The sequence below is a fragment of the Columba livia genome, chromosome 6, assembly GCF_036013475.1.
Source record: "Columba livia isolate bColLiv1 breed racing homer chromosome 6, bColLiv1.pat.W.v2, whole genome shotgun sequence".
In the NCBI taxonomy this organism is placed as follows: Eukaryota; Metazoa; Chordata; class Aves; order Columbiformes; family Columbidae; genus Columba; species Columba livia.
The window spans coordinates 19,859,277-19,876,667 of record NC_088607.1 but is presented as its reverse complement, the minus strand read 5'-3'; the positions used below and the strand labels follow the sequence as shown (position 1 = coordinate 19,876,667).

At 41.6% G+C, this 17,391-nt stretch overlaps 1 protein-coding gene across 1 annotated transcript; it reads left to right on the top strand.

The window, feature by feature from the left end:
- Positions 1–3,038: 3,038 nt before the first annotated feature.
- LOC102087753 (putative lysosomal acid lipase/cholesteryl ester hydrolase) lies at positions 3,039–17,009 on the top strand. The gene is made up of 9 exons (XM_065067430.1): positions 3,039–3,454; positions 4,613–4,733; positions 8,999–9,197; positions 9,577–9,686; positions 10,280–10,416; positions 11,799–11,945; positions 13,115–13,186; positions 14,247–14,318; positions 14,880–17,009. The coding sequence occupies exons 1-9, from the start codon at positions 3,350–3,352 to the stop codon at positions 15,111–15,113; spliced, it is 1,197 nt and encodes a 398-aa protein (XP_064923502.1). The 5' UTR covers positions 3,039–3,349; the 3' UTR covers positions 15,114–17,009.
- Positions 17,010–17,391: the final 382 nt, after the last annotated feature.

Here is a 17,391-nt window from a genome sequence, read left to right as displayed (position 1 = left end):
CACTGCAAGGTCTCTGCTATTGTACCAGGCTGGTATTTCTCTGCACTATATAACTGTGTAAGAGTACCAAATATTTAATCCCACCTACAACAACTGTTTGTTGCTGCTCTCTACATAAAACTGCAGTTGTACTGTGCAAAGATAAAAGTAAAACAATTTAGATACAGACAATCAATTCAAAAAACTGTTGTCACAGATCTCCCAAGCAAAACAAAGCTGCAGGCAGGCCAGGACAAGCCCAGGTGCAGCAGGACTGGCAAGGCTCTGTCCCCAGGCCATACAAACTCAGTGCAAAGCTTATGGCCTGCTGCCAGCAATCAGCAATGCCATGTTACAGGGCCACAGGTTAACAAAGAGATGGGGCACGGGCTGGGTACTGTGGGTACTGGAGCACCTACAGATATGAACAACTCACTGACGCTTAGTTAAAAATAAAAGAAATTAATACCTGTCTTGATAAAATTGATTATACGGGTAAAAAAGAGATCGAAGAAGCCTGGGGAAGGAGCCTGGCGGCTTGGGGGGTTACAGCCTGCATGGAGTGAATTCTGAGAGGCAGTAACTCTTCAGAACAAAGCTGTCCTTTGCCTTTCGCTCCTTTCCCTTCTTTTCCTCCTTCCTCCTTATTTTAAAAACAAAGCAAAACAGTCTTACATATGAGAACTTCTAGTTTCTACAAGAAGTTGAAGGGCCTTAGTAACATACACACCTCTTGTGACTAATTTAAGTGATTTTTTGTGTTTGTGTGTTTTTGTTGTTTTTGTTTGTTTGGTTGGTTGGTTTGTTTTGTTTTTTGCTGGAGCCGGTATTTCAGAGCTCAAGATAAAGGTTAGTATGGCTGCTACTCTGTAACCTTCTAACGATCAGGTATTTGATAAGTGGTGAAAAGAGGCAGTAAATTGGGAAAGAAAAAGGATTAGGGTATCTACACAGATTCATGTATTTTATGGAAAATAAAGGTTGCAAGTAGTTGTAGAATAATCCATTTAAAAGATTTCTGCAAGGCCAAAATCAAATGTGGACACTAATGATTTACGATGCTACTAAATATCTATGAGTTTCTTGTCTCTGCTTTTGTCCCAAGTGGTTGTTTTCCTGTTGCTTGGTACCTAGATTAGTGCATATGGGAAAATGTGGGAATTTCCCCCCTGGAATGCAAAAAATTTGGCCAAGTATACATATTTTTACAAATTTAGTTGCATCTATATGCTTTGGTTTGACACAAATGTTTACTGAATAAGTGTAGAAAAATGGTTAAAATAGTGAATAAAATAAGTGAAAAGTTATGCAATGCTTTTTCACAGCCATCTTTGTAACTCTCTTGGCACAGCACAGGAAAATTCAGAAATACTTCTACAGCCGTGCTGCTTCCACTTTGGCCTTACTGGAATCAGAGAGAGCTGCATTTCACAGCAGCAAAGGCAAGAGCTTCCTGGAAAACACTTGTGCAGAAATGGGCTGGAAACAACAACTGCTTTCATATTTAATACAAAGACTTTGTTTACTTGAGCCTTCTGCACAGATACAAGAATAGGGAATGGCTTCAAAATTATATACACGTTTTAGGGAGAAAACTCATCTCTGTACATTTCCTTGGCGCTGAAATGGATACTTGCTGAGAAATAATTCTCCTTTAGTATCATTAGCTAAGCCAAACAATTGCCTGAAAAGCAGTTTTCATTATTAAAATATTGTAAATGAGCTATACTATAGTAAATTACAGGATCACTTTAAATATCCTATTTTATGCTGGCTTCAATTTAGCCTAGTTTAGCATATAATTACTATGTTTGACAGCAGCATTTGTGGCACTAATTTGATTGCAAACCAAAGTGAATCACTAAGCAATATTTTTGCTGTCCAAGATTTTTTAAACAAAATGACCCTCAGAAATGGGATCCAGGAATGCAAAGGGTTGCATAGTGTCACTTGTATTAAGTGATGTATTCATGTATTAAAACAAGGGGATTCTATGAAAACTTCAATGATTTTCAGTTAAAATCTTAATGCTTTCTAAATAAACATTTCTGTTCTTTAGATGCTCCTACTCTACCACTGTGTATTTTATATCAGGTTTTTGTATTACTCTGAAGATATTGCTATGGATGTAGTAACATTAATATTTATATTACAGGATTGAATTTGTTCCAAGTTTTTGCAAGCCTGGCCACGTGTCTCGTGACCACAGACACACTTCTCTGGGAAATTACAGGTATGCAAACAGTGCCAACGAGTTGCCTCGGAGCAGAAAGCTGACGGTAACCCTGCTGGAACTATGTTCCCGCATGTAACTTAAACCCACCTGTGTTAGATTTTATATATTTAGAATATGCTCAAAGATGATCTATTTAAGAATAACAGCGATTGCTGGCAATGCATTATAGTGCGTACACAGGGCCGGCTCTCCCCGAGGTGCAGGTGCTCGGGAAATGGGGGAGGCACCCCCGGGGCTGCTGCCGCTGCCGGGAGAGGCCGCGGGGGGCGCTGGGTCACCCTGTGCTCGCTGCTTTCCCCCTCGGGCCGCTGCGGCCGATCAGGGCAGACAATAAAATACACCCTCGTAGGGCAGCGCGGTGGGGATTCCGTAGACCTCACACGACCGCACGGAGAAGACGAGTAGGGCTGGGCAGTTAACAGTCATGGACGCAGCTCTGGGGGCTGAGAGGTTTCTGCAAATGGAGGTCGGGGGGCACAGGTGTTATCTGAGAAACCCAGAATCGCGCCGGCTCAGGCTGCCCGAGGCAGCGCATCACCCACCCGCCGCCGGGCGAGGCTGCAGAGAGAGCAAACGGCGGCCGCGGGCTGACGGGGCCCGGCAGGCACCGCCCCCGGGGGGCCTCCCGCCCCGCGGGGCCCGGAGCGTTAGGCCGGGCGGCGCCCGCCGCCGCTGATAGGCCCCGCCGCATGGCCTGAGAAGCGCCGCCGGCCGAGCGCCCGCCTCCCGCCGCACCACGCTCAGCTGCGCTGGAAGCGCCGGGCAGGCGAGGCAGCAGCTCTCCGCGGAGGGCGGGCCCGCCGGCGTCACCCCAAGAGGGAGGTGCGATGGGGTGCGGGACACACCCGTGGGTCCAGCCCGGCAGTGCCGTACGGTGGGGCCAGCCGCGCTCGCTGAGCCACTCGGGGCTCGAAAACGCCTCCGGCCCGCGGCTTGCCTCCCTGCCGCTGACAGCACCGCGCTCGTCCCCGTTCCTCGCCCCGTCACCCGGGCGGCCGCCCCTGTCACGCGGTCCCGTGCCGGTCGCCTCGCTCGGCGGGGGCGGCACATAAGTCCCGGCAGGGCCCGCTCGCTGCAGCTCCAGCGCCGGGTTCTGCTTCGGCGCGGCCTCCGGCTCCTTTCCGCAGGGCCAGCATGCGGGGCCTGGTGGTCGCCGCTTTCCTACTGCAGAGCATCGCCGGTTCAGGCGCTCTCGCCACCGGCAGGAGAAATGTGGACCCCGAAACGAACATGAACATCGTGAGTGCAGGCGGGGCGCGTCGGTGAGGGAGAAGCGCCCGGGGCTGTCACCGGCTGTGGCCGCGGGGCTGTCACGGACCGGAGCGGAGCGGAGCGGGGTCTGGCCGGCGGGCGGCCCCGTTACGGCTCCACGGGCTCAAACCGGCGCCTCCACAGCCGCGGTGGGAGCGCGGCGGCTTCGGGCAGCGCTCAGCGCTCAGCCTGCGGCGGCTGCTCGCACCCTCTGCTCGCAAGTCGCCTTTCTCCCCTCCTCCTCCTGCCAGGTCCTTCTCGGTCCCATGTAACCTGTGGCTGATCTTTCTCTCACACATTTCCTGAAACAGATCTGTGGTTTTTGCTAGAATCAGGACATTTCCGTAAGAGCTACAGGAGTGCGTGTTTATGCAGCATACCTGTCCTGCTGGCACGATGCCCGTGTCCTCACCCGTAGCTGCTTTTCTTCCCGTGTGGCATTTACTCTCTTAACTTTATTCTTCTGCTGCTGCAATAACCAACCCCAGAAAAGATTTGTTGTTAATAACCAGTATTAGCAACCTTAGTATTTTAAAGCTGCTGTGTTTGTGGGTCATTTCAGCACATTGCCTAGTCGTGATTGTGCCCTCTGTGTATAACATTAAGCATAAAGTGCAGATATAAATCTGAAATGTTTTTTATAGAAGCCTTTCACTTCAGGAGACATTAGCTCTTCCCTGCCTCTTGTATTCACCATTGTGGTGCCAGTGGCTTTTTGTTGTCCTCACCTGTGTAGTGCTGGAATGTACTGCTTTCCTTGGGAACAGACAGTTTCAGTTTTTTGTCTGCTAAATCCATGTCTTGGTGATTTCCCTGTTATCATATTCTCCTTTGCAACACTTCAGTCTCCTTTCTCACTGTAAGCAGCATATGAATGACTAATATGACAGTGGATGCGGACAGGTGAGGGAGTCCCTCCCAGATTCTGGGATAAGGTTTGTGCTCTGGCAAGTTCCTGACTCCATACTGGGCTAAGTCTTATAAGAAAACCTGTCTGCATCGAGTAGGTGGCTGGTCTGACACGTTCCTAGCACGTCTTTAATTTCACATCACAGTCTTTGGAAGGAACCCAGAGAACTTTTCACACGTTAATGAACTGAGGAGGCTGGCAGTTGGACTCCAAGGCGGTTTCTTTTCCTTCTCTAGAGCCAAATTATTACCTTCCGGGGATACCCTAGTGAAGAGTATGAAGTGACAACAGAAGATGGTTATATCCTTTCCATTAACAGAATTCCTTATGGAAGAAAAGGCCGTGAGAGCAGCAAAGGTAAGATTTACGTCTGCTTGGAAAAACAGGAAGTCATGAAAAAGCTCTGTCAGATTTCTAGAACTTTTTCTTCTCTAAGAATCCAGAAAAAAAGATTAAAGACTGTATGACTTATGCTATTAGAATGTTTTATTGGTGAATGCTATGGCCAAAAAAGTTTAGGCACATACATAGAGTGACTTGAGTAAAGGAAGGGAAAGGGAGTTAGAAAGCTGTATTTTCCTGGCGTTGCCTTTTTGTGACATTTGTACAAGCCTTTCATTGTTCTTTGACTTTTCTGAGGGACTGAGGGACCTGGATTTTGTAGGCAGTAGAGAATAAGGGTTGAGATTTTTTGAGGTTTTTTAGGTAATGAAGTCTCTTTAGAAGAGATTTATTGTAATATCATGGGGTTATTTCAAACCCCATTTGAAAAAAGGCTTTTTTTATAACAAATAAGTTTGTTTAAAATGCCTGACCTATTTCAGAATTAGGTACAGTTCACATGCCTCTTTTGGTAAAATAGAACTGAAGCACGAGAGTTCCCACTCACATGTTCACAAAAGAATTACTGCCTGATTTTTGCATAAAATGATAATTTGTTTCTAAATTTTGGCCTCCCTGAAGCTTCTTTGCAGTGAGGTACAAGTCAGACCGATATGGCACACTATGAGGGTGTCATGTTTTTCACATCTGCTTGAATAGATAAAGCAATGTAATAATATAAAACACGGTATAAAAGCATGGATGAGATGCACAGAGTGTACAGGTGAGGAGAACAGGGGGAACATAAGCTGAAGAGTAAGGGAGCAATATGGGCAGAGCTTTTGACAAGGACTGAATAATGGAGTGTTTTTAAAATGAGAGAAATATATGTGGAAGAGAAGGGCTCCGTAGCCGTTTCTCACTAGGTGCATGTGTAAAGGGCTGTGCATGGAGGAGGCCAGTCCAACCTGGCAGGTGTATTTGTACTTCAAAATTTCAGAGAAGCTCACAGGAAAAAGACAGGCTGCCTTTGTACCTGTTGATTCTTTTTGTCAGATCCTTCACTGATGACATAGACAAACAGAAGCTTCCTGATCTGTGGGAATTCTCCATGTTTGCCTGGCCACACCCTCGACTCCAAGTTCATGTTTTGCAAATTGCTTCATTTTTAAAAACAAGCATTACTGAGCAGGCTTAGGGAAGTATGGTCTTGTATAAGAACTGGAGATTTCAAAGTTCATGTTGATCTTAAGTTTTGGTATCTTTTCTGAGATACCAATAGACTTGGTATCTTTTCTGAGAAAGATACCAATGATGTGTTACTGCTGACTTAGCAGATATATGCCATAATTCTTCTTTTGCAATACCTACATGATGTGAATGAGATTCCTTGGAATTACGTATCACATGATGTTTTGGAACAAACCTACAATTCTTCAACTAAGAAAAAAATGGGGGGGTTGGAGGGGAAGGAAAATGTCCAGAGAACTTAAAAGCAAAACATTTTTTTTTTTTTAATTATATTGTTGACTACAAACCTAAACCAACTGCATAGCATGGTTAAGAAGGGCATGGAAATAAGTCTGTCTTCAACTTCTTGGGGGTGCATTGAAGAGAACAAAATGTGCTATAGCAGAAAGGGTAGTTTAAGGACCTACCTTTCCTGTTCCCCATCTGGAGTTTTTAGCATCAGAGGTGATACAAAGTTATTGTGGTCCAAGTTAGTTTGTCATATGATTGTGCATTTCATGTGCAGATCTGGTAACTGCTTTGTAAAGTGAAAAAGGAACTGTCAGCAATTGGAGGCTAGTAGGAGAACAGAATGAAAGCATTGAAGCAGTTGAACAGTTTTCCTCTTCCTATGTTATGAAACCTGCAAGTAGCAGCTTGACAAGAGCCTGTTCTTCAAAAACGTCAGAAGTTGGCGCATCTGAATTTAGTAAAGGGCAAGAAGGTATCAAAGTGAACATCACTGAAAACAAAGTTGATATTAGGCTTGAAAATCCTTCACAGTGTTCATAAGGCAATGGGGTATTACTGCAGCCGGGTTAAGAGCTGTGTTGAGCTGCCCTGTCTCCAACACCAGTCTGGCACTGCTGGAGATTTGCTCTGGTTGCAGGGACAGTGCGCCACAAAAGGGGAAAAGCAGGCACTGAAAAGCTTCCTCATCACAGCAATGCCAGGAGGGAGGAATATTGGTAATTTGGATTGTGGAACTCACAGCAAACGTTTATGGACATGACCTGGAACAGAGGGTGTAGGTGACTGGAACAGTTGTGATACGACTGTTCTGCTGAAAGATCCAAGTTTAAGTTATCAATGGAAGAACTATTGCGTGAATTGTTATTGCAGCAGACTGATGTGCCATTGGAGGAGGTAGATTTCTGAGTAAATTGTGGCATTGAGGCACAAACTGTAGAAGAGTGAACATGATAACAGAACGTTTAAAAAGGCAAATCTCATTTTGCAATATTATAGACAAGACACAGCAGCTGATATTCTGCATAATTTGTTGCTGGCAATGCATTAGCTGGAGTATTTAGTCTTGTTTTTGACACACACTCAGAGAAAGATAGATTTTTGTTTTTTATAGACAGGTGAGATGAGATCAACAAAAGTTAAAGGAAGCAAGGAAACAGCAGCCAAGAAAAAGAAGCTGAAAGAATGGGCTTAATGAGCATACAGAGAACACAGATACTGATCATCAATACCGTCTGAAAATACAGAAGACGTTGCAGAGGAGAGTATAATGATCAAAACTTCCCCAGTTCTAATGCATAATGTGACTTGGAAATATATTTATTTGCAAACTTAAGATAGGTATTTCAGAAAACTTCCTAATTATAAGACAATTTAAAAACTCCAGGAAGAGACATTCCTCAGAGAGAATGTTCTAGTTCTGAGAAATTGTTTGCTAAATATTTTTGGGTGAAATGACCTTAGTTCACTTTTCCCTGTCTCAGAGCAACTTTATTTACTCCATCACTTCCCAGATTTCCTTCAATTAACGCTTCTGGTGATAAGCAAAACAAGCCCACAACAGCCTGTAAAACTGCAAAAATCTAAATAATTTTAGGAAACTTGATTAATGTGGAAGGGTTTTGTTGTAAAAATATGCTCAATCTCTATTGATATAAAGCACTTAATCCTTTTAAATTTCCTTAGATATCGTAAATATGTTGCTGTGAAGGGTTATCTAGGTAAGTGACATTTAAAGAAAAATGTAAAGAGGCAAGATTAATTTTCTGTCTTTGAATGAGGTCATGTTATCGGATTTCAGTTATTGGAGCAGAAAAACAAAACAGCAACAAAAAAAAACCCCACAAACCAAAACAAAAAACCCCAAACAAACAAAACCAGACTAAAACACCTGTGCTACTGTGAGATCCAGAGATGGGTCTCTGGCTTTTCTGAAGGTCATGTTCCTCCTAAAGGATTATATGTTAACTTACTTTCTTTGTGTAGAAGCAGGAACCTTCAGTTTTTTTAATCTGTATTCCACATAAAGGTGTCATTTCCGTTTTCAGGATAGAGAAGTCAGGAGAGAGGTTTCTTAAATTCCACCTGGATTTTGACTGCGGTTCTTTTAACTACTTAAGTCAGGGGGAGAAAGTCCTTTGAAACAGATTCCCATGTTGGCTACTCTTATTGCTCTTCAGGTTCTGCCAGAGCTTTGGTAATGGAAGGGAATTGCATACAGATAATATCTGAACTGACCCTAGAGACAACAATAAACTATTAACCTAAATGGAAGGGAATTGCACGGAGATAATATCAGTACCAGTTGCGAGATTTTCACAGTTCAGCACCCTAATTTGGCATTGTCCTAAGTAAAAAAACAAATATATCAGTAGCAGATATATGGGAATGCCTTCCTCAGGTTTAGGGGCAGGGCAAGGGTCAGAATTAGTTTAGCTGTCCTTGTGTTTGGATCACTTTGAGTATTTGTGAGCTTGAAACAGTAGTAATGGCTACCTGTATTTTGTACCTCCTGCTTTTCTCATGTTTGCTTATTGCACATTTGCTGTCTGTTTTTTAATTTTAAGGAGTCTTTCAGTCTAGTTAGGAGACTAACAAGTTGGTAGTTTAAAATTCTCAATAATAAAAAGTAGCTTTTTGTGCAAAGATGTGATTTCATGTCACAATGAATGTTACACAAATTGGTAAACTTAGTAGATTAAGTCAAGTAGATTAAATATTCAAAGTGCAAATCTAAAGCAGACTTCCAGTAACTCAGTTGAATTATTCTTAGGCATTCAATTCCAGATGAACCGGAAGCTGATAAATACTCTGTTTTGCAGGTCCAAGGCCTGCTGTGTTTCTACAGCATGGTTTGCTTGCAGATGCCAGCAATTGGATCACAAATTTGGATTACAACAGCCTTGGCTTTATGCTGGCAGATGCTGGCTATGATGTGTGGCTGGGCAACAGCAGAGGGAACACTTGGTCCAGGAAACATACACACTTCACAGTGAAGCAAGAAGAATTCTGGGTTTTCAGGTATCCTTGGCTTGCTAGAGGAGCTATACGTGCTGTTTGTGAGCAGACTCATTGTCCTCTCTTTGCCCACCATGTCAGTTCAATCACATTGTGAATGCACAAGGTATTTCTTTCTGACTACATGTGCTGTCATGTATGTAGGGGCAATGAAGGAGAGCTTTGTGGTCACTATTGAGTCCTGAGACGGCCTCCATGTGTGGTCAGTAGAACAGTAGTTGCTTTCACTGGTGCTTGCTGGGAAGACTCCATGAGCAGAGAGTTCTGCTTCATCCAAAGGAAACTTTTCTTTATATCCAGAAAACTGATCTGCAGTGCAGTAAGGCTCTGTGCAGCTGTTCCATTTCACTTACAGAACTGACTTTTTATCTTTGCTTTGTAGCTTTGATGAAATGGCTAAGTATGACATTCCAGCCTCCGTGGACTTTATTTTGAAGAAGACGGGTCAGCAACAAGTATTTTACGTTGGCCATTCACAGGGCACCACAATGGGTATGTGAACAGGTGCATTTGTTAGAATATGTTGTGCTTGAAGTTATATCCGGTTCCACATGCATGATTTAATGAGGAAATATTTTTGAAATCTACTGCTTCTGGTTTTTAGCTGCTTCCTGAAATATTCATCAACATGAAAAAGGAAAGACATCTCTTTTCTGTGTTTACTGTGAATGGGAAGCAGTTGAAGTGACAAATTGAAGTCACAGGTAGAGCTTCTGTTAAACCAAAAGGATGAACTATGCTATAGTTGATAAAGATTCCCACTTCCCAAATATTTTATTGTATGTAAGGCCTGGCTCAAATGTTTTTAGAGCTGCAGTTAGAAAGAGGTGGAGGAGTATTGGGTTACTTAGCACAAACTTGTTTTTCAGAAGAAAACAAATCCTTCTGATTTGCCTCATTTGACTTCTGTAGAAATTCGATTGATCTAAAATATGTAAATGGATCAAAAATACAGCAATCAATCTATTAATGCAAAATTACTTGTGTATTCTCAACGTCTTAGATTTTATAGAATCACTGCCAGGTCACACTCTCATCTAACTTGTGTCAGTGAGGTTCGTTAACGATTCTCATCTTATTTACAGCTTTCATTGCTTTTTCAACTTTGCCACAGCTGGCTAAGAAAATCAAAATGTTCTTTGCCTTGGCACCAGTAGCTACAGTCAAGTTTGCCACTAGCCCCCTGGCAAAATTGGGAGTGTTTCCTGACCTGCTACTCAAGGTTTGTATTTGACTGTAAAGGTTTTAAGCCAGAGGAGGTGTTTCCCTTTCTAGCTGAAAACAGCATAGCAAGTAATGTGGTTAGATTAACATGTTTGATGAGAAGAGGGCCAAGTTTTCATGATAATGCTATGGAAGTAAGCAGTGGCTTCTCTGGCTTTACTGTTGTCTGATGACACAATTTGCATAAGGGATGGGTTATGTTTTCCATGTACATATTTTTAGAATTTATGCTACAGAAATCACATGATTAATTAAATGGATGTTCTGTTTTAGAAGTCATATGATAGCTTTAGACAGTACTTTTGAACATTAACAGATTTGTTTCACCATTAACCATTTAGTATTAGAAGAGGATCCTTCAGAGGGTCATTAAGAGCAGTTGCTTTATTTGGATGCCGTGAATCATCCTCTGGAGGAGTTTACCTTTCCCCCTTAACATCGAAGGGAATGTATGCAGACTGGCAGCCTGCACAAAGTGCCTGATGTCAGATATTGTGAACACCCTGCTATGTGTAGTTTTTAATCATCACTTCTCTTTCTGCCATGCATGGAGATTCTCACACAGAGCAGTTCGCAGTTCTCTAATGTACCTTGTGCAGATTTAATGTGTGTCCATGCATAATTAATTTTCTGCTCCAGAGGCAGATACATTAAAGTGACAGTAACAATTGTGGTCTACTGTTCCTTGTGTAGATAACTTTGTCTAAGGAGGACAGTCACTGGCCAGTGCCCTGTGTAGATGTTCATGTTATGCTAAGGAACTTGATTCTCATCATGACTTGCAAAAAAGCTGGAGTGCAAGGAGTAAAGGACAGCTACAAACCCATGGGTCAGTCATGTCTTTAAAGAGCTGTGTCACTTCTTAAGGAAGTGCTGGGTGGGCCATTTTCAAATCCTTGGATGTTTTAAAAATACTCATCAAGAGGAAGTGGCCACCACAGCTTGTGCAACTTGTTTTTTCCTACATGTTTTGAAGGGAGGAAGTTCCAAGCACAAAGCCGTTTTACATTAGCAGATGCAGCTTAAAATATTTTAGCCTTAAACAAATGTGATGACAAGAATCTGAGTTATACTTTCTTAAAATACTGAATTTAAGACTGATTATAATTTGAGTTTAGGCTTGCAATTCTTTAAGGTGGTCGCAGTTCCCACATACTTTTTGTGGGGGTAATGAACTGCATCATTTGTAGCAGAAGCACAAACCATGACCTTCCCATTGAACTGGAAACAAGGTTCATAAGGAGATAAATCACTTTCATAGGACACACCTGTCACCAGTGCAAATTGAAATAATTACTTCAACAATGTTGTAGTATAAAAACTAAACCCAGGTCATTCTATGCAATTACATGTTTGTTCTGTGTGTTTCTTATTTTGTAGGAAATGTTTGGAAATAAACAATTTCTCCCTCAGAATTATTTTGTGAAGTGGTTTGCTACCCATGTTTGCACCCACAGAATACTTGATGATCTTTGCGGCAACTTATTCTTTCTTCTGTGTGGTTTTAACGAGAGAAACTTGAATATGGTATGGTTTGCTAACTTTTAATAGTTGAGTTATTGTGAATTCTAACACAGTATTGGCCGTGTATCCCTGTACTGACTGTCCTTTACATGTAATTAGAAAAAAACTAATGCCTTCTTCATCATGCTGAGTTTGAATAAATGTCTTTCCTTGGTATAGATGTAGTTGCCAATCTTAGATGGACAGAATTAACCTGTTAAACAGTTACTGGAAAGCTAAAATACATTGTTGTGGATATGTTGGGGAAACGGGTAAGAGAAGTGAATTAATATGACAGTGCAAATATTTAGATCCTTTTGCTAGGAAGTGAGGAACAACGATACAGTTTTCAGGCTTTTTCAAGAGGACTGCTGAAGCCTTGTGTCCCCTTGGTGGATGTGTGCAACTGTTTTCTGTGGGACCGGTTTCTAACCCTGCTGATGACTTTATCTGTGGTTCTAGTTGCAAAGGACTTGTTCTTAGGACTTGTTTTGTTATCTAAAAGCTAGTTAACAGCAACTGGCATGACACTGCCTTTTTTCATAATGCGTCTTAAAGTGTTTCTAACTCCCTGAAACCAGTAGAAGCTGGTATCAGTTTACCCACAGCTGGATGAAGGCTGAGGATGTTTAGATGGGAGTGAGATAGAATTAGCATGATTTTTTTTTCACCATTCTGCATGCAAAAATGTACATTTTTTGTGTTTTATATCAAGGTGAAAGTGCAAGGTTTTGTATGTTTTCTTGATCAGCACGTATGGTTTTAATGGTGAATAATAGTTTTTTTTTTCCTGCCAGGATTTATATTTCCCCTGACTATCTTGTACTTCTCAACTGAAAGTGTGTGAAGTTCTGAATCACCTTGGACTGACAGCTAGTTTAGATGTAGGGTAATGCAAGGTTTCTCTGGAGGTCCGTCTAAATATTAATGTGCTCAAAATTCTTAAAATACTAGCACTTATTAAAAATGCTTAAGGGTATATCATTATCAGGTTTAAAGTTCAGCTTTAAAGTTCTGCAGCTAATTTTAAGTAATCCCCAAAACATTTAACCTCTTAGCTCATCTGTACATATGCCTCCAGTTAACTTTTGTTTATAGCAGTTTTAAAAGGAATGGAAAATTTTATGTTAATTGTTCAAGAAGCAAAATGGTTGCACTGTGAGGAGTACAGCATATGAATTATCTTGTTGCAGAGCCGAGTGGATGTATATTCAACACACTGCCCTGCGGGGACGTCTGTGCAAAACATGATCCACTGGAGTCAGGTAGAGTTTCCAGAATCTAAAATGTCCATTGTCTCTAGTTTGTTTGTAGAATAATGATGTGCCTGATATTTAAATGGAATAAAATGCCAAAATATATATAGCATAGCCCAAGTGAAATTCTGAACTGACAGCTGTTAGAAGAGCAACTGTTTACTGCAGCTGCTTCGATAACATAATACTGACTTATGGTGGCTCATCACTCTCCCCTGTTTTTTTTAAGAAAGGCTAACTGTGAGTACTTTGAGCCAACAAACCATACAACAGATTATGTTAACTCAGAGATGCTGTGATAACAATTTGCTCCCCTGTCAGTAAACAGCGTTTTGATTACAAGCTGTATTTTTAGCCAGTGAAAAGCAGCAGACTTTCTATTCTGTTTCTGTTTTATTAATGTATTTCAAATTTCACCTCAGTCCATAATTTCACGCTTGTGATGCTCTTGTGCGTGAAGCTTGCATAGCGGGCTGATAAATACAAGAAGACATTTGCCACGGAAGCAGTGGTCAGTGCTGCTTGTGAACTTGTAACTGGACTTGGTCACCCACTCAGCAGCAACGTGTTGTGCTGTACAGAGCTGCTCATGTGTTGGCTCAGAAAGAAAACTCTGATTTTTTTTTTTTTTTTTTTTTCAGATGGCTATTATATAGACTTCTGTTTCTGAAAAATATTAGATGGTAAATCATATAGAGTGAACTTTCTAAGAAACCTCCCTGGTGTGTTCATATACATTTAGAGAGCAGGGTAAATATTTCAGAAGTAAGCACGGAGCTTCCACATCCTGGCTTTGGGTACACTAATCTGTTTTCCTTAATCTTTCCTACCGTTGCTATGAAAGAATGTGAAATCATAAGGGACAAAGTCTAATTGTGTGGAATGTTAATGTTTCCACTCCTGTGACACTGGGCAAAGCAGTGACACTTGACCTTGTTAATACTTGACATTTCACTGTTTCTTGTGTCAGTTGCCATCTAAGTTCTCCAGATGAACTCTACTTTTTTTATTCCAGCATTAGAAAGGTTGCAGTTCTTCTTTGTATGTGTCAATATTTGTTTATTTCTAGGCTGTGAAGACTGGGGAACTCCGAGCTTATGACTGGGGAAGCAAGGCTGCAAATATGGCTCACTACAACCAGGTAGGCAACTTTTATGGATGTGTCAGAAAAGAAGTCCTTGGGCACTTCTCTGGATGCTTTGACCAAATCAACCGACCAAACAAGAAGAAAACAAAAAAAACCCCAAACCAGACAAACAACACCAAAAAAAACCCCAAACAGGACTACACTGCCCTGAGTTAACCCTAAGTTGTTATGTAGCCCCCACTTTGATATGGAGTTGTGCTGGAACAGCATTTCTTAAGGGTGGTCCTGCCTGCTTGGGTCATGAGGTCCCACTGCACTTCTCATTGTAAGGCACAGTCAATCCATGGGATGAATTCTCTGAGACTTCTGCTGTGCTGATGTCTTGTAAACTTCTCAAGCCACATCTTTACTGCTAGGTATGCTGTAATATCACAGACTCTTGGAGTTACAGTTTCTGTTGAGTCAGGACTCCATGTCTTGCTGCCCAAGGGAGGAAGAAAAAATGTGAACCTGACACATTCTTCTTGCATTTGGCCATATGTTACATTGTGGTGCAGTATCACAATGAAGACTTGTTCTTTCTAATGCTTTTGTTTTCCCTTTCCCTCTCCTCAGTCTACTCCCCCTTTCTACAAAATAAAGGAGATGACTGTGCCGACCGCGGTGTGGACTGGTGGACATGACTGGCTGGCAGACTCAAAGGATGCTGCGATGCTGCTCGCTCAGATCACAGACTTGGTTTACCACAAAAACATTCCAGAATGGGAACATTTGGATTTCATCTGGGGCCTTGATGCACCTTACCGCTTGTATAATGAAATAATTAACATGATGGGGAAGTATCTCTGAACCGGCATGGTATTTCACAGTATTAGTTCAGCTGGAATTCATATGCTTTTCTGGCAATAATGTCACATTACTTTTTTATGATGCATTTTAAAAATGCCATCAATGACTACTGAATTGGATTCATATGTAGTTTGGTTTTTTTTTCAGTATTATTTCTCTCTCCCGCAGAAATCCTCGTTGTATCTGGCTGATTTTGCACACAGTGGCATGGTACTTGAAAAACAACAGTGTGACTTTGTGCAAAAGGAGTCTATCGTGTGCATATAAATTTAGTGAAGTGTCTGAAAGACACATCAGTCCACTGAGCACCTGAGGTGCTTGATGATTAAAACCATAAGTATTTCACTGTGGATACAACAGTGCCATTTCTCAGTACGTTGCCATTTCTGAGTACCTTTCAGAAGTACTCCCTGTACTGCAGTGACCCGTTGGGTGCTGGTACCTTAAAAAGCACTTGGTGACTTTTTCTGCGTTATTATTTTAGCCATCGCACAGAAACGAGCTACATCGGGTGACTTTCTTTCTCAATATTGCCTGAAAGAACCGCCATGAAGCCAGAGAAGATCACCACTGTCATCTGAAATCTCCTCTTTTGAGACTGATGCATTGCTGCATTTTTCTCGATATAATGATGTTCCTGAAGCCTTTCATGTTTCACCTACCATCTATGGATAAGGATCATTATTTGTCCTTGCAGATTTCTGGAAGTAGAGAAATGGTTAAAAGAAATACCAATAGGTAATGATTTTCAAGCAGAATGATGTAACATACTTGTGTTTTGTTCTCCTTGCACTGACCACTAGAAAACAAACTCCACCAATGTACTATTGGTGAGGGAAGAGCCAAAGCATTAATTCTGTAGCTTGAGTGATGTGATTTGTGTGGACTTTTCCCCTTAATCACCTGCTGCTTTGAAAATCCGTTTACTTTTTAGGTGCTTATGTGGTGCTTGCCACAGTTGTTTTCAGGAACTGTACAACACCTTGGTGGAACCTGGCAGTATTAACAGCAGTTTGCATTTGTCTTAATTGCTACTTCAAAATGGGGCGAAGCCCTCATTTGATGGGGGGAGAGGATTCACATCTCCTTCAGGGGTCTGACTTTGGAGCTGTAATCATCTGTAATACAGGTGCCTTGCGCTTTCCATCAACTATGCAGAGGAGTTTGACTTCTCTGAATTGCACAAAAGTTCTGTGCCAAATTTAGTTTTATGGACAGTCTCTGGAGTCAGTTGCCTCAGTCCAGCTCAAAATTTCTGTGCCATGGTTGGATTCAACCTGGATTTCCCTCGGTAATCCCAACAGGATAAAAAGCCTTTTCTACATGGCATAGAAAAATGTGCATTTTAAACTGAGGCAAACATTTTTGTAAAAAAACAAAAAAAGAACAAAAAAACAAACAAACAAAAAAACACACACACAAAAAACAAAACAACCCCAAACAAACAAAAACCTAAACAAACAAACAAAAAGAAACCAAAAACCCCCAAACCAAACCACCCAAAACCACCCCCCCCAAAAACCACCAACCAAAAACACAAAAAAGACCCCACAAGAACAAATTAAAAAACTGCAAAAAGATAAGTAAGCCATAAATGAGTGTTTATTTGTTTGGCCTCTCTCTTGTTCCTAATTCAGTCTCAGGGAATCCTCAGGCTTTTTTAAGGAAAAAGTGGCTCATTATATTTCTGTTGCAATTCCTAGCAGGACCTCTGAGTTTGCTTTTGCTTTATATTTGTAGCAGCTGTATTTGCTTTACCTTGCTGTGCTGAAAGAAGTTTCTGTAGAAAGTGGCTAACTTAGTAGTTGTGAGGGTATGTGATCCAGCAAGAGCTTTGTGTGTCACGTTTATTAAGCTAGAGCAATTTCAATAAACATGAGACCTGCGTGGAGTGCAGAGTGATGTGTTGTGTTTCACTTACTGTTTCCTAAATGCATATAAATCTTTGGGACAGAATCCAGAAAGCTGAGTCTGCTTTTCACAATGATTGATGCACAGAACAAGTATAATGTAAAAGTAAAATTGCTAAGTAAGCTTCCATTTTACTTTTGTCCTGATTTAGGCTTTCCATAAGCCTAAAAGGTCATTTGTCTCATTTTGGATGACTTCTCTGAGACTTTTAAGTAAGGTACCAATTGTAAATATCTACTCAGGTGAGGCTCCTTTCAAACCACTGACATGGTGGAAAGCTTCTTGTATCACATTTTAAAGCTTGGATAATTGGATTGCTTAGTGGACAGTCTAGTAATCTCATAAATAGCATTTAACCCTATACTAA